Source organism: Schistocerca piceifrons, chromosome 1, assembly GCF_021461385.2.
Source record: "Schistocerca piceifrons isolate TAMUIC-IGC-003096 chromosome 1, iqSchPice1.1, whole genome shotgun sequence".
Classification (NCBI taxonomy): Eukaryota; Metazoa; Arthropoda; class Insecta; order Orthoptera; family Acrididae; genus Schistocerca; species Schistocerca piceifrons.
This window is the reverse complement of record NC_060138.1, coordinates 897,442,525-897,468,384: the sequence shown is the minus strand read 5'-3', so window position 1 is coordinate 897,468,384 and position 25,860 is coordinate 897,442,525. Positions and strand designations below refer to the sequence as shown.

General features: G+C 41.3%; 1 protein-coding gene across 4 annotated transcripts in view; it reads left to right on the top strand.

The window, feature by feature from the left end:
* The window catches only part of LOC124716918 (serine protease svh-1-like), a 470,384-nt gene that overhangs the window by 73,265 nt on the left and 371,259 nt on the right, over positions 1–25,860 (top strand). For 3 of the 4 annotated variants that reach the window (XM_047243502.1, XM_047243517.1, XM_047243493.1), the window contains exons 2-3: positions 466–1,063; positions 18,239–18,553. In XM_047243502.1, coding sequence (XP_047099458.1) covers positions 466–1,063; positions 18,239–18,553 — 913 coding nt within the window. The remainder of the gene's footprint in view (positions 1–465; positions 1,064–18,238; positions 18,554–25,860) is intronic. The other variant, XM_047243508.1, reaches the window with a different exon arrangement.

Sequence of the window (25,860 nt, the reverse complement as noted above, 5' to 3'; positions counted from 1 at the left end):
GATGCCTTCAACATGCTGTTCAGGAGAGGTTTCCACCCTCTCATTGTCTTACAGATTTATGGACAGCCCTGCAGGACTCAAGGTGTCATTTCCCTCCAGCACTACTTCAGACATTAGTCCAGTCCGTTCCATGTCGTCTTTGCAGCACTTCTGCATGCTCGCAGGGGCCCTACACAATATTAGGCAGGTGTGCCAGTTTCTTTGGCTCTTCAGTGTATATGGCTGTCCATTTCATTTGGAAGCAACTAGTGGAAAAATGTTATGATCAGTAGGTTGTCACTCCAATTATTTAAAAAATGTGATGTTTTTATTACATTCGAAAGTGCCCTTTCTTGCAGTTATTAATTTCAGTTTTATGTCTGTCTCAGTATCTGTGAGAAAGATTTTTGTTCTTTTCATATACATTCTTTCTGATTGATTTGGCCTTCATGTATTTTAGTGTAACTTTTGTTTTTTTCTTAACAGATTTATGTACCTGGAGAAGACATAACAGATGCATCTGTAGAAAAGAAAAGTCAACTGCATATTAGAGATTCTGTTCATTCTTCCAATGTGACACAATTCTTTTATGTTGACCCAACAAATAAAAGACGAACGCCAATTATTGTCCATAGTGAGAAAAGTAAACCTAAAAGATTTTTCCGTGAATGGTCCAATCCTCATTATGGATTAACAGAACCAACTGTTGAATATGACAGTATAAATCATAATTTTGAAAATAAATATTTGAAAAACCAGAATGGGTCAGAGTATGCAGAAACAAAATATGTCAGAATGTTTGTGGCTGAGGAAGTTAACATCAATAATGTATACACTACACCTTCACCAACAGAAGATGATACTGTTTTTAGGAATCAGATGCGACCATTTTCTGACTTATGCCCTCACAAGGCAACAGGACAGTTTCCTTATAAAGCAGATTGCAGAAGATTTGTAAATTGTTGGAAAGGAAGAGCGTTTATTCAAGTCTGTGCTGCAGGAACGTTATTTAATCCTGAGACTCTTGAATGTGATTTCCCAGGAAAGGTAAAATGCTTAAAATATCAACATGATGCAGGATCAGGTAAGGATTATTTGATTCCTGTTCTTCTGCATGACATTCACAATTAACATTGTAATTGTAAAGCATAATTGTAATTTGTACAGTATGATCAAAATATCTATGTGATGATAAATTGCTATTCACCAAATAAAGGTGAAACCAGAACAGCAAACAGGCGAACAGATAAATACAATCAGAGCTGAACTTTTGGTCAAGTTGCACCCTCTCTCTCTCTCTCTCTCTCTCTCTCCCTCTCTCTCTCTCTCTCTCTCTCTCTCTCTCTCTCTCTCTCTCTCTCTCTCTCCCCCCCCTCCCTCCTTCCCTCCCTCCCTCCCTCCCCCTCCCTCCCCCCTCTCCCCTCCCCCCTCCCTCCCTCCCCCCTCCCTCCCCCTCTCCATCTCTCACTCCTCTCTCCCCCTCCCTACCCCCCCTTTATCCCTCCTCCGACCCCCCCTCTCTCTCTCTCTCTCCCTCTCTCTCTCTCGCCCCCCTCTCCCTCTCCCTCTAACCACTCCCTCTCCCTCTCTCCCTCCCCCTCTCACTCCCCATAGAGATGGGTCATTTGTGAACTAACGTGTCCAAAGGAATGGTTCATCAAGATGAACAGAATGAACGAGGAACAAATTCTGGAAATGGTCGGTCTCATTCCCACAACGGCACATCTGTCAGTCTCGTTCCAGCCTTGGTCCCGTTCCCATTGGTCTCGTTCTAGGTCGTGGCTTTCTACTTATAGTTCCTAGGAACGGGAAATAGTCGGTCTCATTCCTGCAACGGCATGTGGGCCGGTCTCATTCCAGCCTTGGTCCCGTTGCTGTCTGTCTTGGTCTCTGTCTCACTTGGCTGAAATCGTCCTTCTTCATATGGCCCCTCGTCGCAGTTCCACTGCTGACTGCTCATAGTTCAGTATCGAGTTGTTGTTCGTTTCATTCGCTGTCCGCGCCAACTCTAGATCTGTTTCAAACCTTTTTGTGAACTCTGAACTTCTGGTTCTTTCCATATTCTGTTCAGCATCCACAACCGGTAATTAAAATGTATTTTATAATTGCGTAAATTACCTAAAAATTACGCGGAATGTAATACATACATCTTTTCATGTAACAAAATGGCATATCAGCTTACTTCAGTATTTCAATAAACAGCAGAAGAAATACTTGTAAAAAGGCAAGATTTTATTTTTTTTTTAATTTTTTTTATTTATTTATTTATTTTTTTTATTACACATGCAAAGGAAGTCGGCATGGCACACAAGAGTAGCCATTTTCTGTCTTTTTTTGATCCAAGGTAAAAGAGCGTGTTCATTGTTGTGGAAGGTAGACCGACTTACAACCAAATGAAGCCCATGCTCCCTAATCGAGTGTCTGGTGTTGCCTTTTGTAAAGAGAGTATGATAACTTCTACAATATTATTTCAGTAGTACTGAGTGTCGCACGAAAAATTGGCCTTGAGTACTAGACTGCTCATTGTCGCCCACCAATCGTCATCTATTGTTTCAAAGTTGTCTGCTTTAGCTTATTTTTTATTTCTTCACTGCCCAATTATTAAGTGTTTATCTATTCTGCTCGTAGCAGTCAACAAATCATGTGTAATTGCAGTCTATACTAGGGGCCGGTTATTTATGCGCCACCTTATATTGTTTCACTGCAATCAGCCCCATAAAGCTACAGTTGGCTAAATGAGAGGTTTTGCACAATCACGAAAATTACAAGTGTGTGAGAATTCTGTTATGAATAAAAACTCTGTATTCCAGTGGGGAGGCAAGTGCCCCCTTTTGGCGCCTTCCATCTCCAGTTGCCTATGCCATTTATTTTCAATTTTTCATAAGAACCTTATACCAAGCACAAATGAACGTTGAACGGGTAAAAATGAATGGTTCCCAAAAAAGAGCGATCACTAGTGAACTAGTTTCCAAGGATGAATGAGTTTGCCCATCTCTAGCTCCCCCCCCCCCCCCCCCTCCCTCACTGTCTCATTCCACAGTGCTGCCCTCTTTAGAAGGAAGACACCTTGGTGGCCTAAGTTGAAACTGGTCTGTGATAAGACTTTCTGTGGTGTATATTTCATATGATGAAAATATTCAGTATCAGAAGGATGTAACTAATTAATTCTTAATACCTAAAGCTAGTACAGGGCTTCACAGTAAACATGCTTCACTAGCAGGTGGTGAGAGCATATCTGTGCCAGGGAGCAGGGTGGGGAGACATGTGTAAATGAGGAAACTGATCTTAGAGAAATGCTTGGAAAAATTTAGACTGTAATTACATTTGCTGTTGCATTACACATGAATTACTTCAAAAATGCACAGCAACGTGGTTTGGGTACTGGAAGCTACTTCATTTTCCCATTCAGCTATGCTACGGTTCCTGATATTTTTCCCCAAAATGACAGGAGCTCTGTCTGTATACATACAAACTATTAAATTCTATGACGAACCTGAATTTTGCACACTTTCTTCAGTGTTACTAAAGATGTCACATCCAGCTCTGTGCCTGCAATATCCATACATTCATAGAGCACTAAGAAATATGTAACCAACTACAAACTACAAAGGTTTTACAAGCTGGCTCTGAATGTTGTCTGCCACAACCTGTGTGGGATGCGTGACTATGTTGTTTGATAACAGCACCTTTCGAAATTGTTTGATCTGTGGTGGATATAAATGTTCAGCTGCAACTATCCAGTATTCTTTCATTAAATCACCAGCTATAAAAGGACACAAGGACTTTGCTAAAAGTAGTGCAGAGTTGTAGCTCAACCAAACATCACACTCAGTTTATTTTTCTTCCTCTTCTTCATTTCCAGAGAAAGTTTCTTTTTAAGTTTCAAACCCTCTTGTACACACCTAGGTCCTTTATAGTTAACATTTCTGATTTTTTTGATGTGGTAAGATATAAAATGTACTTCCTGAAAGTATTCGGCATCTTACGATACGGTAAACATTTTGTGAATCCATCTTTTTATGTAAAATGATGAGGTTCCTCCCACTGCAGATTGAAGTGTGAAGACACTGTCAGTTTTACACAATGCTGACTCACCACTGCTTTTATTAGTAGGCCCTATTGTCAAAATTGACCCTCCCCTATTTCGTAGTTGTAACTTCTCCCATGTTCTTGCTAGCACACACCATGCCACAAATGCTCTTCTTTTGAGGAAGAGCATGAGCAGGTGCGAGTGCCCATGCTCAAAACCTAAGCCCTGAACTAGTAGAAGAAGAGAGTTGTATAATATTAGGCTCCAAAAAAGGCTGTAACTTTGGGAGCACCACTTTTTCTCCAGTTTGGCTGAAAATATTAAATTGCAAATGACAACAGTTGAGTATGGTGTACTTTCCCTTGTACATGAACATATAACAAGTCATTCTGTAGGAGGTGATGGGACAAGCACAACAGACAATGTTTACTGTTGAAACCCTATCCACTGCACCTTGTCTCCAAAATGGCTGCTTGTTCTTACATCTGCATGACTGCCCGTTCCAGCCACAAGTGGTTTCACAGGTCATTCCTATGATTAAAAAAAAATTGACAATAAATTACTGACTAAACATAGCCCAAATGAATATAAAAAATGGAAGGGGATTTTTTGTCTGCAAATTACCCAGACTATCTATACTTTCTACAGGTAAGACTTCCATGTGAAAAGCAATTACACACGCACGTGTACGCGTGCGCGCACACACACACACACACACACACACACACACACACACACACACACACACACAGAGAGGTATATTTTTAATTAATGATTTATAGCAAAAGTTTACTGAATTATTGTTTTTTTTTAGTATTGAGTGAAACCAAATATTCTCTCTGTCTCTGTGTTCATTGATAAACTGAAACATACCCAGGGTGAGGGTGTGTGACCTTGTATCATTACAGGCAGAGCATACATGAATGGGACTCCATTCTAGTGACAAAATGGGCTGCAAATGGAGAAATTTTCTGACACAAACACCTTTAAGAAAAGGCATCTCGGAATTAGCATTTCTGAAATGGTAAAGCTTTTTGTGTGCTACTGTCATGAGCATATATGGAAAGTGGTTGGAGGAGGTGAAATCACTCATGGATTAGAAGATGGATGTGCAGAATCTCAAAGTTGGAGGCTTATCCATCCTGTAAATCAGGATAGGCAGTTATCTGTAGCTGATCTGAAAAATGAGTTCTGGCGGTTTCTGGTGACTAGAGGGAGCAGTGTGGTGCAGGTGTGCCAGACTCCCACTCCCACTTCATTATTGAGCTTACGTGGAGTTGTTTCGCCGATCTTCTTTTCAGGATAGCCGGCTGTGATTGTCTGCCCAACTCTTTCTCCGAAGATAAGATGCTGCTTTGGAGGAACTTTTTATATTTTTAAAATAACTCCATACACTCAGAATACCTTTCAACCAATCTCACTATATTTTCACTTCCACAAATAAGACACCATATAAATGATTCATTTTTGTAAGCCCAACAATTACTGGTCCGACAGATACTCTTACATACTTTATAACAAATACAGTCTAGAAAGCTCTAGTAAGTCCACCATCCAGACCTCACGAAAGTAAGTGAATGAGTGTCTTTTCTTTTCTTTAACAACATTCAACTCAATAATGACTGATGTAGCACTGTCACAGAGTACATCGTGTTTGCTCCTTGTGCTGGGCGTGTAACTTCTGAAACGAGCGCTGCAACTACGTGCCCACACCAATCAACCGTCCTATACATGCCAGTCCTGCACACACATAATCGTGGCGCAGTAGACACAGTTCCATTTTCACACACTCATCTTTAAAATAATGCTTCTTTGAGACGGTGGAAATATGAGTGTCTCTAGAATTTACCCCGAAATTCTCGAGGCACTACAGATTACATTACTGGTGCATGCACAAATGTTTCAGAAGACATAGTTCACTACACATTGTTGAACATGAGGCTCCACAGCAGCAGACTCTACATATTCCAATGTTGACCCAACAACATCATCAGTTACATTTGCAATGTGTACAGGATTGGCTGTGGGATAAATGAAACCATATTACCTGGCTGGATGATTCACATTATTTGTTACATCAGGTTGATGATCATGCCCAAATATGACATCATCTTTTGAACAGCTGCTTGAAATAAGTATCACGCCATGGATACAAGCAGTGTTATGTTAGGGAGGACATTCACAGGGACTTCCGTGTGCTCAGTGTTAGTAATTGAAGGCAGATGGGGACTACGTGAACATTATTGACAACCACCTGTATCCCTTCATGCTCGATGTCATTCCTGACAGTGATGGCGTCTTCCAGCAGGATAACTGTCTGTATCACAAGGTCACAAACATGCTACAGTGGTATGAGAAGTGTGATAATGAACTGACGTTGGTGTCTTCACTGCCAAATTTTCCTGATCTGAGAGTGATGGAACACACCTGGGATGCTGTTGGGCACAACTTTGTGCTGACAAATGACTGGCCTGTAATATACAGGAATTGTGTGAACTGAATGCTGACTTCTGGCGCCATATACTTCGAAAACATCATCAAGGACTTGTCAAATCCATTCTATATGGATCTGTTGCTGTATCGCATCCCAGAGATAGGCCAACATACTATTAAGATCATGTTCATCATGTTTCTGCTCATCAGTGTGTGTATGTGTGGTCTGGAAAAGCTGAATGTTTGTTTCTCAGACAGAAGTGTTACAGTTACTTGAAAGCACATTGAACTTCAGGCAACTTGAGATTTTTTTTTTTAAAAAAAAGAAAAAAACCCTTTTGAAATCTGCTCCTGGAATTGTCCATTAGGACATGATTCTAGCAATATATTAGATGAAATGATGGAAAATCCAGGATGGAATAATGACAGTATTATCAAATGAATAGATTGCTGCTCACCGTATAGCACAGATGTTGAGTCACAGGTACTCACAACAAAAAGATGGTCAAACAAGTAAGCTTTTGCCAAAAAGGCCTCCACCTCATCCCTGTATGCTCTCACAAGCAGCGCGTTACCATTCCCCACCCTGCTATTACTCTCCCTCTCCACCCCAGCCTCCTCCTTGCCCCACCAATATTGTGCCTTATTAGGTACAATGGTACATTTGTATCATGTATATGTAATCACATATGTATATATGACTGTACTAAACTTGTAAAAAAAATGCTATTACGTTTGCAAAAGACACCAGTTGGTGTCTCCATGCAAAAAAATACAATAAATAAATAAACTGTCCTGATTGCTTCTCCCAACACACACACACACACACACACACACACACACACACACACACACACATGACCACTGTGTCTGACTGCAGAGGCTAGACTGTGAGCAGCTGCGCATGTGAAGCAGTCAGGACGGTTTATTTATTTATTGTATTTTTTTTTTGCATGGGGACACCAACTGGTGTCTTTTGCAAACGTCGTAGCATTTTTTTTTACAAGTTTAGTACAGTCATATATACATATGTGATTACATATACATGATACAAATGTACCATTGTACCTAATAAGGCACAATATTGGTGGGGGAAGGAGGAGGCTGGGGTGGAGAGGGAGAGGAATAGCAGGGTGGGGGTGGGGAATGGTAATGTGCTGCTTGTGAGAGCATACAGGGATGAGGTGGAGAGAGGGTGGGGCAGTTAGGTGCAGTCGGGAGGTTAGTTTAAGAGTCGGGAAGCAAAATAGGACAGAAGTGAGAAAACTGTGAGTGTGTTGGTAGAATAGTGGGCTGTGTAGTTCTGGGGTGGGAACAGGGAGACAATAACAAACAAAAGTTGAGGCCAGGAGGGTTATGGAACGTAGGATATTTTGCAAAAAGAGTTCCCACCTGTGCAATTCAGAAAAGCCGATGTTGGTAGCAAGAATCCAGATGGCAGAAGCTGTGAAGCAGTCATTAAAATGAAGATCGTTGTGTTGGGCAGCATGCTCAGCAACTGGTAGTCCAGCTATTTCTTGGTCACAATAGGACAGTGGCCATTCATGCAGACAGAAAGCTTGTTGGTTGTCATACTCATGTAGAATACAATACAATGGCTGCAGCTCAGCTTGTAGATCATGTGACTGGTTTCACAGGTAGCCTGGTCTTTGATGAGATAGATGAAGCTAGTGACTAGACTGGAGTAGCTGGTGGTGGGAGGTTGTATGAGACAGGTCTTGCATCTAGGTTTGTTACAGGAATATGAGCCATGAGGCAAGAGGTTGGGAGCAGGGGTTGTGAGCAGGGGATGTCTGGTGATGGACGAGTATATTGTGAAGGTTCAGTGGGCGACAGAATATCATTGTGGAAGGGGTGTGAAGGATAGTGGGTTGAACATTCCTCATATTAGGGCATGACAAGATGTAGTCAAAAACCTGGTGGAGAATGTGATTCATTTGCTCCTGTCATGGATGGTACTGAGTCACGAGGGAAATGCTCCTCTGTGGCCAGACAGTGGGACTTTGCATAGTGGGGGTGACTGGAGAGGCTTGGCATGGGAGATCTGTTTCTGTGTAAGGTTTGGAGGATAATTATGGTCTGTGAAGACTTCAGTGAGACCATAGCTATATATTGGGAGGGACTGCTCATCACTGCAGATGTGATGACCACGGGTGGCTAGGTTGTATGGAAGGGACTTCTTTCTCTGGAGTGGGTGGCAGCTGTCAAAGTGAAGGTATTGCTGGTGGTTTGTAGGTTTGATGTGGACAGAGGTACTTATGTAGCCATCTTTGTGTTGAAGGTCAGCATTGAGGAAGGTGGCTTGCTGGGTTGAGGAGCACCAGATGAAGTGACTGGTGAAGGAGGTATTCATGACATCTTCATGAACTGGATTGAAAGTGAGGACACCTTATCCATTTTCCCCCATTTGCTTCAACTGGTCATCCTTAACCCAACAAGCCATCTTCATCAATGTTGACCTCCACCTCAAAGATGGCTACATCAATACCTCTGTTTATATCAAACCTACCAACCACCAGCAATACCTCCACTTTGACAGCTGTCACCATTCCTTACCAGGAAGTGTCTGCCCCAATAGCTGAGTAGTCAGCTTGACGAATTGGCGTCCTACGGGCCTGGGTTTGATTCCTGGCTGGGTCGGAGATTTTTCTCCGCTCAGGGACTGAGTGTTATGTTGTCTTCACCATCATTATTTCATCCCCATCTGGCGCACCCGTTGCCCAATGTGGCATCGAATGTAATAAGACCTGCACCAAGGTGACCGTACCTGCCCCGCAAGGGGCCTCCCGGCCAATGATGCCAAATACTTATTTCCATTTTACCAGGAAGTCCCTTCCATATGGCCTAGCCACCCATGACCAACATATCTGTAGCAATGAGTAGCCCCTCTCAAAATATACCAAGGGTCTCACTGAGGCCTTCACAGATGGTAATTACCCTCCCTACCTTGTACAGAAACAGATCTCTTGTGCTTATCCTCCAGTCACCCCCAACCAGTCCCCCAACCACCCTGAGCCCCACCGTCCAGCCACAGAGAAGCATCACCCTTGTGATTCAGTACCATCCAGGACTGGAGCAGCTGAACCACATTCTCTGCCAGGATTTTCACTACCTCTCGCCATGCCCTGAAGTGAGGAATGCCCTACCCACTATGCTTCCCACTCCTCCCACAGTAGTATTCCGCCACCCACCGAACCTACACAATACCTTTATCCATCACCACGTAACTCCTGCTCCCAACCCCTTGTTTCATGACTCATACCTCTGTAACAGGCCTGGATGCAAGACCTGCCCCATACATCCTCCCACCATCAGCTACTCCAGTCTGGTCACTAGCATCACCTATCCCATCAAAGGCAGGGCTACCTGTGAATCCAGTCATGTGATCTATGAGCTAAGCTGTGATCACAGTGCTGTGTTCATGTGGGCATGACAAACAACAAGCTGTCTTTCTGCATGAATGGCTACCAACAAAATGTGGCCAAGAAACAGCTGAACTATCTAGTTGCTGAGCACACTGTCCAACACAACATTCTTCATTTTAAAGTCTGTCTCCTTAGCTGAGTGGTATCGTGCTTGCCTACCAAGTAGCGGGCCTGGGTTCGATTCCTGGCCTGGTTGGAGATTTTCTCTGCCCATTGACTGAGTGTTGTGTTGTTCTCATCATCCTCTCATCATCACTGACACGCAATTCCTCTAAATTGGCATCAACTGAAATAAGAGTTGCACCTGGCAGCTGAACTCTCTCAACAGGGCCTCCTGGTCAGCAGTGCCACATGATCATTTCATTTTAGTGACTGCTTCACAGCCTGTGCCATCTGGGTCCTTCGTACTGACACCAGTGTTTCTGAATTATGCAAATTAAAACTTTCCTTGCAATATATCCTCCTGGCCTCAACCTTTGTTAGTTATTGTTCTTCACCCACCTATCCCCTTCCCTGTTCCCACACTAGGGATGCATAGCCCTCTAGTCCACCAGTGCACCCACAGTCTTTTTACTTCTCTGCTTTCCCCCCCACCCAACCTTTCCCTGACCTCTGTCCCAACTGCACCTAGCTGTCCTACCCGCTCTCCAGCTCATCCCTGTATGCTCCCACAAGCAGCATTTGCGTGTATTTATGTTGTCTGATGCAAAAGAGGGCCTTTTGGCTGAAAGCTTACTTGTTTGACAGTCTTTTTGTTGTACCTATCTGCAACTCAGTATCTCTGCTATATGGTGAGTAGCAATCCATTATTTTTATAAAATTGTCAGTATATTAGATGATAAATATCTCTGTATAAAAATCTCACTAGTGTGCAGTTTTATAGAGAGGAGGTGACTGTGCAAATGAAATAATATGTATGAAATTAAAGCACAAAGGTGAAACAAAATATATCTGACACAGTTGTGTGTAGCCAATGATGAATAGTGGTTGATCATGGATTCCATCAGGAAATTACGAATAAAATTTAGGCCTATAATGCTAGTGCAATTGATATGTAGCTATTATGGAATTCATGAATCCAAGGTCTCTTCATAGTCTCTGCTTTCAGCATTCTTTAGTCGCTATTACTCCTTACTGTTGCAGCTATTCTCAGATCAGATCTGTCATTCTTGAGTAGGTTTCAGGATAATTTCAGGCTCCTTTTCATATAGAGGTGCATTCAGTCTCATTACTGTTGATGAATTGCTGATGAAAACTCTTCACAAGCATGGATCGTTTTGAGCTGAATGGTTTGGCAAGCTAGATGAGGTGTTAAATTTCGCCAGCATGTTCACCAAATCACAATTCACACTTGAATGATCTTGAAGTATGAATCAGGGCTTTGTTGTCATGTAAGATTGTGGCCTTTTAAGAGCATGACAGTATACCATGGCTTGCATCTGTTATGATGCTGGGAATTCCTGGCTGGAACACAAATAACGACAGGCAGTCTCACTACACAATTGAAGCATTGAACCATTTACATACACATAACTGAAACTAAAACTTATCTCCATCTGAACAGGCCTTGGAAGGCCAAATTGTACCAATTGAAGGCCATGTCATCCTCAGCTGATAGGCATCACTGGATGCGAATATGGAGGGGAATATGGTCAGCACACCACTCTCTCAGCTGTTTTTGCTTTGGGGCTGGAACCACTGCTTCTAAATCAAGTAGCTCATCAGTTGGCCTCGTAATGACTGAGTCTACCCCATGTGCCAACAGCGCTCGGCAGACCCAGACAGTCATCCTTCCAGGTGATAGCCAAGCCCGACAGCACTTAACTTTGGTGGTCTGGTGGGAACTGGTGTTACCACTGTGGCAAGGCTATTGGCAGCAGGCACATAAACAAGATTGATGTCATCTCTAAGCTTTTGGATAAAGTTCTTCTCTGGAGCTAATAGACTGTTAGCCTTGAGGAAAAATATTGTCCAAAAGCTTATCAAGAATCTCGGTCATGTTTGTGTTCATGTCAATTGCTCAGTTCCTACACAGTGTGCTGCTTTAATTCTGCCAATTATATGCTACCTTTGGTCAGCTGAAGGACACACATAATATTAGGCTATAATAAATCCTTGCTAAATATGTTACATTGTTGTGGTGATGTATAATCTCTCTATAATTGTGATTGCCCTGGTTTAGTTTTCTAGCTGTGTACAATCGATATTATGGTCACATATTTCAGACTGTTCATCAAAACTAATGGTTGGATTTTCAATTTGTAGTTGCTGACCTGCCCCTGAGATTTAATTTTTCACATCTGATATCTGACTGGTATCATAAATTTCTATGTCTGGTTCATTCCATTGGCCCAATTCCATACATATATTTCTACATCATATAGTTGCTGAGTTTGTTCATCAGTCATTTTATCGTTGTGAAAATAAGTGCTACTGTCTTTCATCTGCAGCAGTTAATTACTAAGCTCATTAATTTTTGATTTTTTGTCAATAACTAATTAATTTTTGTGCTTGCTATAAACAAAGCTTTTTGTTCACAATTCATAAATATTTGTACATCTGATCTTGTCTTTTAGTCAATCCATTGTGTGTATCATCTGAATTTAGGGCAAGAAAGCCAATTGTAGCTAATCTCTGTTATTGTTTGTATTTATTGCTAAATCCAGGATATGTATCAACATTATGCAGTTGTCCATTTGCACACATTCACAGATTATTTTGATCTCTTTTTGTAGATATTACAGTTTCCTTGCAAGGCAACTGTTCAAAAGTGACACTTAAAGTACTTGTACTGGTTCCTGAGCACAAGTAAACTGAAGACTTAGGTTGTACATCAGCAGACTGCAGATTGATTATTCAAGAGCCTGGTTGGTTGTTGTCCTATGAATGAATATCACATGGACTACAACCAAAGTTGTTTATTATTTTTGCTTGCTGTTTGTTTAACTTTTTATGACTTCTTTCCAGCTGACCCTAGTACAACCAAAACTAATTCAGTTCATTGACGGCTGTACTGAATAAATGTTTTGTGAGAAATATGCAACAGATAATTACATAGATATTGCTGCATTAATCTGTATCTCTTCAAAGTGATGTTTATCTGCAATGGGCAGGCAACCACTCACCTTCAGTTGCCTCATACATCATGAATAGGCCCAAGTAACACACCACAGTAGCTTGTTAATTAGCTTTTGTGCCCTGGTGTTTTTTTGGCAGAAGTACACACATTCACACACATAAATACCCAAATGCACACTACCTTGGCCATGGAATGGTATATTCATAAGCTGAATAATAATGTATAAAGAATTATGTATGCCACATGATAAATAAATGGAATTAGAAGATTCTGTGGCACATCCTTTTTTGAATGGAGAAAGAGCAGCTGCAGTGAAGTTTATTCCATTCTAGTCATTTGCAGGTACAATGTATGGTCAGCATGCCTCACTGTAGCACACAATTGCACCGAGGAAGAACAATGTAGAGCATTATGAATGAGTGTTACTCCAGTCTTAATGAATGATGCCTGTGACACTATGGATGCAGATTTCGGGTTTTAGAACTTGGTGCCTTAATAGAGGAGGAATGGACAGGAATATTTCATTTTATACTGCCAACTTTGTGCAATGTGTTGATGTAGTGAAACATTTTTTTCCGAAGAGAGGCATTACACATATGAAACATAATGAGATGAAATGCATTCGTGTTGTTTCTTTTAAAGTTAATTGCTAATAACAGATGTCTCATTGTGTCATTATCACTTACCTCATGAAGTAAGAACTGTTTCATAATTCTAGAGTCTCTGATTTGAAATTAATTTCATGTCGCAGATGAATAATGATTACTGCCAATGAGCACCAAGCTGTGCTTAATTATTGGGTTTGGCCGACTAATTATTGCTATTTGAAACCTTCACCATCAAAATAATGAACTGAATACAATCTATGCTACAAAAAATATAAATCTTGTTAAAAATATACAGTATTTCCAAAGTCAGATAAATAACATTCATTGAATGTATGTGTGATACAGCTATATTTGCTTTTGTTTGATGCAGTGCTCAAGTCTTAAGTGTAGCCTCTTCTGGAAGATTTACTTACTGCATGTGCTGGTTCCTCAGTCATATGAGCCCAATATGCAGATTTATTGTATATATATTTGTTGCATTGTTACTATACACCGATCAGCCAGAACATTATGGTTACTGACCTGCCATCAATGGACAAATATCCAGGTGATAGCAGCATCACCTGGTGAGGAATGACTGCTAGTCAGACGCTTACAGTGCATGTAGTCTCAGTGAGTATACTGTCTGTGTATAGAATGGGGAAGGCATGCGATCTATCTGAGTTTGACCGGGGGCAGATTGTGATGGCCCAGAGGCTCAGCATGAGCATTTTAGAAACTGCACAATTTCTCAGATTTTCGAGAAGTGCTGTGGTGAGTGTCTTCAACATGTGGCAAAACCAAGATGAAACCAAGTCCAGACATCTTGGGGTTGAGTGGCCACCCCTCACTACATATGTCAGATGTTGTAGGCTGAGCAGACTATTAAAATAGGACAGGAGGTGAACTGTGGTGGAACTAACATCAGACTTTGATGCTGGACAAAGTACAAGTGTGTCTGAACACACAGTGCATCGAACACTCCGAGCGATGGGTCTCCACAACCAATAACCCATGCACTTGCCAATGTTAACGTCACGACGTGGGCACTATGACTGAATGAGCACATGAACATTGGCACTGAACGTTGGTGCAGTGGCAGAGCATTGCATGATCTGATGAATCCTGATACCTTTTTCATCATGTCAATGAGAGGGTGTGAATCAATCATCTTCCAGGGGAACAGCTCCTTGACACCTCTACTGTGTATGGAGACAAGCTGGTGGCAGCTCCATTATGCTCAGGAGAATATTCGTATTGGCATCCATTGATCTTGCAAGGCACCATGACAGCCAAGGAATATTTTACAGTGGTTGCGGACCACATACACCCCTTCATGATGATCATGTTTCCCGATGGACGTGGTATTTTTCAACAATATAATGCGCCACATCACAGGGCCAGGAATGTGATGGAGTGCTTCGAGGAACACAGTGGTGAGTTCCAGTTGACGTGCTAGCCCCCCCCCCCCCCTTCCACCCTCCCCCCCTCCATACTCACCAGGTACGAACCTGATCGGACACATCTTGTATGTGATTGAACGTGGTGTCAGAGCTCATTGCCACCTTCCATGGAATTTATGGGAATCTGGCGACCTACCAAGGACTCATTGCTTCCATGGCATGAAGCGTCACCACTGGTTTCCATGCCAAAGGTGGATGGACTGGCTGCAAGGTAGATGGTCACAATGTTCTGGCTGATCAACTTGTAGTGGTCTAGCAGTAAAGCATGTGGCTAGAAACCAAGAGGTCATGGGATTGAGTCCGGCCAGAACACAGAAGTTTGCAGCCTTTAATCCAGCCTTCACCTCTCAATGATGTGAGTAGTCACCTGGAATGGCACATTGTTTGAATTTCACATTAAACTGTAACTCCTATCCAGTTGGACAACTGAGGGAGGTTAGGGACATGCAAGTTGCTGAAGTAGCATCCAATTGAAGGCTTGTGCCTGGCCATTGAGCCACACAAAATTATTGTTATTACTGTAGTAACAACACTGCTCCTTCATTTTAAGACCACTTTGGTTATGCTTATCATTTAAAGAAACTCAAGACAAAGAACTTTTCAACACAAGCAACCAGTCTATGGCTTGTGTATGATGAATGTTGTGCAGGAGCACTTAATATGTAAATGGGTACAGCTCAATAGCATCTTTAACTATTGATGCATGGTTGGCAAATGGAAAAGGGAGGTGAGATTAGGAGTAGAAAGGAGTGAGGCAGCAAAGATGGAGGAAGATATGTTAGGCAAGGAAGTGGTAGATGTTTTTGGAGGCAGGAGATGAGAGACAAATGTAGCGGATCTGAGATGATATTAATAATGATACCAGTTAAAAATTGAAAGGAATGGAGTGTAAGAGAGAAATATAACAAACAAGAGAAGAGTAGGAGTACTGTTGAGCCATGACCACAGGATACGCATCACGTTCTCTTCACTGATGAGTGTTGCATTTGCCTTCAACCAGACAATCATCGAAGACATGTTTCGAGGCAACCTGATCAGGCTCAACGCCTTAGACACACCGTCCAGCAAGTGCAGTAAGGTGGAGGTTCCCTGCTGTTTTGGGGTGGCATTATGTGGGGCTGACGTATGCTGCTGGTGGTCATTGAAGGCACTGTAATGGCTGTACGATACGTGCATGTCATCCTCTGACCGATAGTGCAACCATATCGGCAGCATATTGCTAGGCATTCATCTTCGTGGACAACAATTCACGCTCCCATCACGCACATCTTGTGAATGTCTCCCTTCAGGATAATGGGATTGCTTGACTGGAGTGGCCAGCGTGTTCTCCAGACATGAACCCTATCGAACATGCCTGGGATAAATTGAAAAAAAGGGCTGTTTCTGGACGACATGACCCACCAACCACTGTGGGGGACTATGTCGAATCGCCGTTGGGGAGTGGGACAATGTGGACCAACAGTGCCTTGGTGAACTTGTGGATAGTATGCCATGATGAATACAGGCATGTATCAATGCAAGAGGGCATACTATTTGTTATTAGAGGTATTGGTGTGTACAACAATCTGGACCACCTCTTCTGAAGGTCTCACTGTATGGTGCTACAGCATGCAATGCATGGTTTTCATGAGCAATAAAAAGTGTGGAAATGATGTTTATGTTGATTTCTACTCCAGTTTTCTGTACAGGATCCAGAACTCTCGGAACTGAGGTGATGTCAACTTTTATTGATGTGTGTATGTGCGCCACTGGTGAGGCTGTTGTACAGAGCACATTAGATGACATGAGAGAAACAAAAATGGCACAATTCCAGACAAGTATGACAGGAACAGCTATGTTTCCATTACTGTGTAGCTTTTCTTTGTTTTTGAGGATTACAGTCTCTTTAATATTGGAGTATTGCAGATATATTACTGAATATTTTCTATGAGAATGGCCATAATCATAGCATGTATCTCTGATTTTGTGACTGTATAATTCAGGCAAGAAAGAACAATTTAGCCATCAGGTGTGGGTCCGATATTTTGCTAAGCTTCTCAGGAAATACGGGATTGGGAAAGGGGGGAGGGATGGAAGGCCGAGTGCTGATGTGTAAAGTAAATCCAATTGAAACATTTTATTCTTCTTAGAACTGATTCATAGAAATGGGTACACTAAAATGAAAGTTGAGACATCATTTTTCAAAATTCAGGTTCTAATTAATGTAGCCTGGATATAGGCAGTCTTCACATACTACTAAGAAATGTGCATTGTGAAATTAAATGGATTGCTTTCATCCAGTAGCAACATTTTGTGTTTGTGGATAACACATATCCATTACAAATGCCCCCAGTTACCTTTTGCAGTCTGTGGCTAACATGCCCACCTTTCTCAAGTCATCTACCACAAACATACATTTCTTTGTGCAAATCCTGTGTGTCTCTGTAGTGTCTCATCAGTCATTCACATTTATCTGGATATGGATGAGTGCCATTCCAGAGCCTGAAAGAGAGCTGTTGAAATGCTGCTGTCTTGGAATCACGTACACCAGTATATGTTACTTTGTATTAGGACTCAAAAATATTAGTAACATGTAGCTGCTTGTCATCCAGAATTAATTTGAGTGTGCAAATTTATGCAAAAAACATTGTACAGAATCATATACTGGCTAAACTACCTTAACTGAATAACTGGGAACAAATTCTTGTGTAAGACAGCTGTCAGCCAAAAGTGACTCTAGTTCTCTTGGTATGTTTCAGTACTCTCTTAGTTTCTTACTCACCAAACTTTCTGAAATCCTACATTTTATCTTCTTCACAATTTTGTGAATAATTGTAATTTGCATCAGATGATAACAAATATAAGATTAGAATCTATTCAGTTCTGTTCTCAGACATATGAACACATTGTTGGTCTACAAGGAAAAGTTGCTTTGGCCAGGTACAGCAATATACAGTTGTTTGTTTTATCTGTATTTTTTTCTCCTTCTTCTTATATGCTACCTCCTCTTCCTCCACAACTGCTGCTGTTTCTTGCTCCTTATCCTCATTATTGTTAATGATCATCACAGCCATATATGTAATGGTAATGATTATTTAGAATGAACCAGTAAATACCTCACATTATGTACTGCGACAATGAGAAATTTGTAGTTTAAAATGAAGTGGCTTTCTATTTCAGTATGAATTTCTAGCACTACATATTTTACTTTATGACATTAAGAATGTTTCATTTAATTTTTTTATTTTTATTTTTGCTTTTAGCATATTACAGTGGCACATTATTCCTTAAGGAAAAAATACCTGTCAACAGGACAGTAAGTGTGGATTCTGGGTCTGTATTACCTACAACCAGGAACAAAACAAAGACACAGGCACCACATTCCACTACTACTATAAATCTTGAAGGATGTTCTAAAATTAAGTCTGGAGGCATTTTACCACACCCTAATAATTGCAAGCAATTTTTGAATTGTTGGAATGGTAGAGCATTTGTTCAGGACTGTCCTCCAGGAACACTGTTTGATTCAGAGAAGAATCAGTGTGACTTCGCATACTTGGTAAAGTGCCAACAACCAGGTATGTTTAAAATGTTAAGGGAAAAAAGTTGAAGTTGGCACTGTAATTTATCATAGAATTTAACCTAGGATTCTTAGAGAAGTACTGAATTATATTCAAGCTTTTACTATTTTTTATTAGGTACAGCCATGTGTATTTGATAATTTCCTTTTATCTCCCAAACTGATACTAACAGAATAATTAGTGCTGTGGATAACATACAGTTATTTTGATTTAATTTTTGCTTGTGTTTCATTTGTCACATTCAGAGTATTGTTTATTTACCATTATGCTGTTACATCCTAGTGCGTGTAAATAATTTAGGAGTAAAGAGACCACTCACAGAAAAACAGAAGTGTTGAGTTGTCGACAAGTATTGGCTAGGCATGTTACACACGAGTAACAGAGCCAGTGAGGTACAGCGCATGATGAAGATGAATTGGAGGTGTGGATTGGGGGGGGGGGGGGGGGAGGGGAGGGTGGCAGGACAGAGGAAGAGGAACTGTTGGGTAGGGGGCATTGGGCAGTGGGTTAGCGGAGATTGAGATTGGGAAGATGCTACCCTATCCTGTGCAAGCTTCTTCATCTCCCAGTACCTACTGCAACCTACATCCTACTGAATCTGTTTTGTGTATTCAGCTCTTGGTCTCCCTCTATGATTTTTACCCTCCACGTTGCCCTCCAATACTAAATTGGTGATCCCTTGATGCCTCAGAACATGTCCTACCAACCGATCCCTTCTTCTAGTCAAGTTGTGCCACAAACTCCTCTTCTCCCCAATTCTATTCAACACCTCCTCATTAGTTATGTGATCTACCCATCTTATCTTCAGCATCCTTCTGTAGTACCACATTTCGAAAGCTTCTATTCTCTTTTTCTCTAAACTATTTATTGTCCACATTTCACTTTCATACAAATACCTTCAGAAAAGACTCCCTGATGACCAAATCTATACTCGATGTTGACAAATTTCTCTGCTTCAGAAACGCCTTCCTTGCCATTGCCAGTCTACATTTTATATCCTCTCTACTTGACCATCATCAGTTATATTGCTCCCCAAATAGCGAAACTCATTTACTACTTTAAGCATCTCATTTCCTAATCTAATACCCTCAGCATCACCCAATTTAATTCGGCTACATTCCATTATCCTCGTTTTGCTTTTGTTGATGGTCATCTTATATCCTTCTTTCAAAACACTGTCCATTCCATTCAGCTGCTCTTCCAGATCCTTTGTTGTCTCTGACAGAATTACAATGTCATTGGCGAACCTCAAAGTTTTTATTTCTTCCCTATGGATTTTAATTCCTACTCCAAATTTTTCTTTTGTTTCCTTTACTGCTTGCTCAATATACAAATTGAATAACATCGGGGATAGGCTACAACCCTGTCTCACTCCCATCCCAACCAATGCTTCCCTTTCATGCCCCTCAACTCTTGTAACTGCCATTTGGTTTCTGTACAAATTGTAAATAGCCTTTCACTCCCTGTATTTTACCCCTGCCACCTTCAGAATTTGAAAGAGAGTATTCCAGTCAACATTGTCAAAGGCTTTCTCTAAGTCTACAAATGCTAGAAACGTGGGTTTGCCTTTCCTTAATCTATTTTCTAAGATAAGTCTTAGGGATACAGGGAGCGAAAGGCTATTTACAATTTGTACAGAAACCAGATGGCAGTTATAAGAGTCGAGGGACATGAAAGGGAAGCAGTGGTTGGGAAGGGAGTAAGACAGGGTTGTAGCCTCTCCCCGATGTTGTTCAATCTGTATATTGAGCAAGCAGTAAAGGAAACAAAAAGAAAAATTCGGAGTAGGTATTAAAATTCATGGAGAAGAAATAAAAACTTTGAGGTTCGCCGATGACATTGTAATTCTGTCAGAGACAGCAAAGGACTTGGAAGAGCAGTTGAATGGAATGGACAGTGTCTTGAAAGGAGGATATAAGATGAACATCAACAAAAGCAAAACAAGGATAATGGAATGTAGTCTAATTAAGTCAGGTGATGCTGAGGGAATTAGATTAGGAAATGAGGCACTTAAAGTAGTAAAGGAGTTTTGCTATTTGGGGAGCAAAATAACTGATGATGGTCGAAGTAGAGAGGATATAAAATGTAGGCTGGCAATGGCAAGGAAAGCGTTTCTGAAGAAGAGAAATTTGTTAACATCCAGTATTGATTTAAGTGTCAGGAAGTCATTTCTGAAAGTATTCGTATGGAGTGTAGCCATGTATGGAAGTGAAACATGGACGATAAATAGTTTGGACAAGAAGAGAATAGAAGCTTTCGAAATGTGGTGCTACAGAAGAATGCTGAAGATTAGATGGGTAGATCACATAACTAATGAGGAAGTATTGAATAGGATTGGGGAGAAGAGAAGTTTGTGGCACAACTTGACCAGAAGAAGGGATCGGTTGGTAGGACATGTTCTGAGGCATCAAGGGATCACCAATTTAGTATTGGAGGGCAGCGTGGAGGGTAAAAATCGTAGAGGGAGACCAAGAGATGAATACACTAAGCAGATTCAGAAGGATGTAGGTTGCAGTAGGTACTGGGAGATGAAAAAGCTTGCACAGGATAGAGTAGCATGGAGAGCTGCATCAAACCAGTCTCAGGACTGAAGACCACAACAGCAAAGTCTTAGGGTCAGTATTGCCTCAGGTGTTCCAACATTTCTACAGAATCCAAACTGATCTTCCCAAAGGTCAGCTCCTACCAGTTTTTCCTTTTGTCTGTAAAGAATTCATGGGAGTATTTTGCAGCCGTGGCTTATTAAACTGATAGTTCGGTAATTTTCACATCTGTCAACCCCTGCTTTCTGTGGGATTGGAATTATTATATTGTTCTTGAAGTCTGAGGGTATTTTGCCTGTCTCATACATCTTGCTCACCAGATGGTAGAGTTTTATCAGGACTAGCTCTCCCAAGCCTGTCAGTAGTTCTAATGGAATGTTGTCTACTCCCAGGGCCTTGTTTCAACTTAGGCCTTTCAGTGCTCTGTCAAACTCTTCACGCATTATCATATCTCCAAGTTCATCTACATCCTCTTCCATTTTTATAACATTGCCCTCAAGTACATCGTCCTTGTACAGACCCTCTATATACTCCTTCCACATTTCTGATTTCCCTTCTTTGCTTAGAACTGGGTTTCCATCTGAGCTTTTGATATTTATGCAAATGATTGTCTTTTCTCCAAAGATGTCTTTAATTTTCCTGTAGGCAGTATCTATCTTACCCTCTAGCCATGCCTGCTTAGCCATTTTGCACTTCCTGACGATCTCATTTTTGAGACGTTTGTATTCCCTTTTGCGCGCTTCATTTACTGAATTTTCGTATTTTCTCCTTTCATCAATTAAATGCAGTATCTCTTCTGTTACCCAAGGATTTCTATTAGCCGTCATCTTTTTACCTACTTGATCCTCTGCTGCCTTCACTATTTCATCTCTCAAAGCTACCCATTCTTCCTTTACTGTATTTCTTTCCACCATTCTTGTCAATCGTTCCCTAATGCTCTCCCTGAAACTCTCTCCCACCTCTGGTTCTATAGTTTATCCAGGTCCCATCTCCTTAAATTCCCACATTTTTTCAGTTTCTTTAGTTTTAATCTGCAGTTCATAACCAATAGATTGTGGTTAGAGTCCACATCTGCTCCTGTAAATGTCTTACAATTTAAAACATGGTTCCTAAATCTCTGTCTTTCCATTATATAATCTATCTGAAACTTGTCAGTATCTTCAGGCTTCTTCCATGTATACAACCTTCTTTTATGTTTCTTGAACCAAGTGTTAGCTATGATTAAATTATGCTCTGCACAAAATTCTACCAGGCTTCTTCCTCTTTCATTCCTTAACCCCATTCCATATTGACCTACTACGTTTCCTTCTCTTCCTTTTCCTACTATCGAATTCCAGTCACCCATGACTATTAAATTTTCATCTCCCTTCGTTATCTGAATAATTTCTTTTATCTCATCATACATTTCATCAATCTCTTCATCATCTGCAGTGCTAGTTGGCATATAAACTTGTACTACTGTGGTGGGCATGGGCTTCGTATCTATCTTGGCCACAATAATGCGTTCACTATGCTGTTTGTAGTAGCTTACGCGCATCCCTATTTTTTATTCAATATTAAACCTACTCCTATTTGATTTTGTATTTATAACCCTGTATTCACCTGACCAGAAGTCTTGTTTCTCCTGCCACTGAACTTCACTAATTCCCACTATATCTAACTGTAACCTATCCATTTCCCTTTTTAAATTTTCTAACCTACCTGCCCGATTAACGGATCTGACATTCCACGCTCCGACCCGTAGAATGCCAGTTTTCTTCCTCCTGATAACAATGTCCTCCTGAGTAGTCCCCACCCGGATATCCTAATGGGGGACTATTTTACCTCCGCAACATTTTACCCAAGAGGACGCCATCATCATTTAAGCATACAGTAAAGCTGCATGCCCTCGGGAAAAATTATTGCTATAGTTTCGCCTTGCTTCCAGCCGTTCGCAGTACCAGCACACTAAGGCTGTTTTGGTTAGTGTTACAAGGCCAGATCAGTCAGTCATCCAGAATGTTACCCCTGAAACTACTGAAAAGGCTGCTGCCCCTCTTCAGGAACCATACACTTGTCTGGCCTCTCAACAGATACCCCTCCGTTGTGGTTGCACCTACGGTACGGCTATCTGTATCGTTGAGGAACATAAGCCTCCCCACCAATGGCAAGGTCCATGGTTCATGGGGGGATGAAGGTCCTATACATCTGAAAACATTGTTTAATTGTATTTTGATATTGCATTGCAGAGACCTTTGTCCTTACATGATACAGTTTTTTTAATTAGCCAAAAGAGTAAGTCCCCCATGAAACTTGTTACCCTGTGTGATCTTTAGTTGCTATATATCCTCAGTGCATAGCAGCAAAATATGAAGTGACGGATGTATCTGGTTTCTATACTCAAAATATGGATTTCTACTGGGACCATACAGTTCCAGAACTTTTCTTTGGTATCTCCGGAATCTGCGAGCAATCAGCAGTGTTGTGTTGTTTTTAAGAACATGTTGTGTCAAATAAATATACATTTTATGTAGTACCAAATTATGTTAGGATCAAAGAGTTTGTTGCAAGTTGTTGCGATCGACTTTGCTTCAGTAATCAATAATCGATCACTTAAATTATATCTCAGTATCTCCCAGAATTTTATACAAGGTGATAAACTTAAGTGTGAAATTCTATAACTTGGCATATATAATTTCTTTTAACCAATTATATATTCATTTGAGCAAGTAGCATGTCTCTCCCTAGCAAGCACTGGCATAAACATATTATTGTTAAAACTATAATTATTATGTGTACATTGATATTTTGCATTGTGTTAAGTATTAAAACACACCAGTGATATGAATCTCTTGTGTCTTTGTCTAATAGAGATTAGTTTGACAATTTTGAAAGAGGTTGCATGATAAATGGAAAAGCCATGTGGCTAGGGACTCCTGTCGGGTAGACCATTCGCTTGGTGCAAGTCTTTCGAGTTGATGCCATTTCGGCGACTTGCGTGTCAATGGGGATGAAATGATGACGATAAGGACATTACAACACCCAGTCCCTGAGTGGAGAAAATCTCCGACCCAGCCGGGAATCGAACCTGGGCAGTTAGGTATGACATTCCGTTGCGCTATCAGGGGCGGACTGCATGATCAGAAAGCACGATTCATACACAAATTAAAAAAAAATACACTGTAGAATAAAACTTTTTACCAACAAATAATTTGAACATGTTTGAATATGGTATGCATATCATAATAACATTTATGAAGAATCCAAGAATATTTATCACTTGTGTTCTTGTTCAGTAGATATTTGTGTAACATTTTCTAAATTGGTATCACAGGATGTGTACGACCCGGGACAACTGGGAGATCTGGGAAAACCCGCGAATTTTTTCAACCGGGAGAAAACTGGGAAAAACCTGGGAATTTTTTAGAATTTTGGGAATTTTTCATTGTTTTAGTTTCTAGTTAAATTTTTGTAATTTTGTCTGGTAATAATTGATACTCTAACAAAGGATATTACTGTAACCCGCTACTGCAGAATAATACTGCAACAATAAAGTGTCAATGAGAAAAAAAATGAAAATTAAACATAAATTGCAAAGGATATTTGCCATATACAACAACAAAACTCAGTGCTCATACAAGCATTTGCCAACAGCAAAATGTGTCAAAAGCTTTAGGAAGACTATGCAATGCTTCATAACAACAAATTGCCTCTGATGAGCGTGACATCACAACTGTTTACATTAGATTCATTTCAGCAGTTATGAGCGGGCTCATGCTCATGCGCAGTTGAGTGGCTTATGAGTAGTACCTTCTCCTGTTTCTGGCTACAGAAATATGGCTGTTGGCTGTGTAAGCAGTCGCAGCAAGCAGCTAGATGCAACAGGGAAAAACTTTACTGCCGCGCCCAAGCTGCCAGATTCATGCATGCGCAGCAGGCCCGGATCTATGAGAGAGGGGGAGGGGGGGGGGGGGGGGGGCACCAAATTCATATTCTTAGAGGAGAAAAAAACCTTGTTTCACAAAGCGCCTAGCATGCAGCTCATGTTGGTCTGTCAATTACTCATATAATTTTGATGCACAACCCTGTTGGTTTTTGAACACACTCTGTAAGTTAATTTCTGAATGAATCATAAGCCACGCAGGGTAGCCGTGCAGTCTGAAGAGACTCGTCACAGTTCGCACAGGTCCCCCCGTCGGAGGTTGGAATCCTCCCTCGGGCATGGGTGTATGTGTTGTCCTTAGCGTAAGTTAGTTTAAGTTAGATTAAGTAGTGTGTAGTGTTACAACTTCTGCACCACTTGTTAGCAGCAGACACAGTGGCTGCACCAAAGACTAAGACGGCATGGAGTTTTACAATTATTTATTGAACTTTCTTTACAATTTCTCCCTCATTGTCACTGCCCAGCACTGCAGATCCTTTCGCCAGGCTGCTGCTGTAGATTCTCCTACAATGCGTGCAATGCGCGCCGCTGATCGCACTTGGAGCCTCAGGCCACCAGTGCTCCGCTGCAGACAAGATGCCCTGTGTTTGAGATGAACTGCTGCATCGACAGCTGGGAAGCTGTCAGTTATGATGTCCACGAGGCCCTGTCATGGACGGCCCACATGCCATGGGCCGGGTTGCCATGAAGTCCGGTCGTCAGTCCCCGGTGGCACCTGTGACCAAGACCGCGCTGCAGTCGGTCCTGCTGGAAGTTCTCGCTGTAGTTAGTGAGCCATGGTGCCGACCGGACTTGGCCCGTCCTCCAGAGCTGAAGTTGACATCTGGCGGCGAACAGAT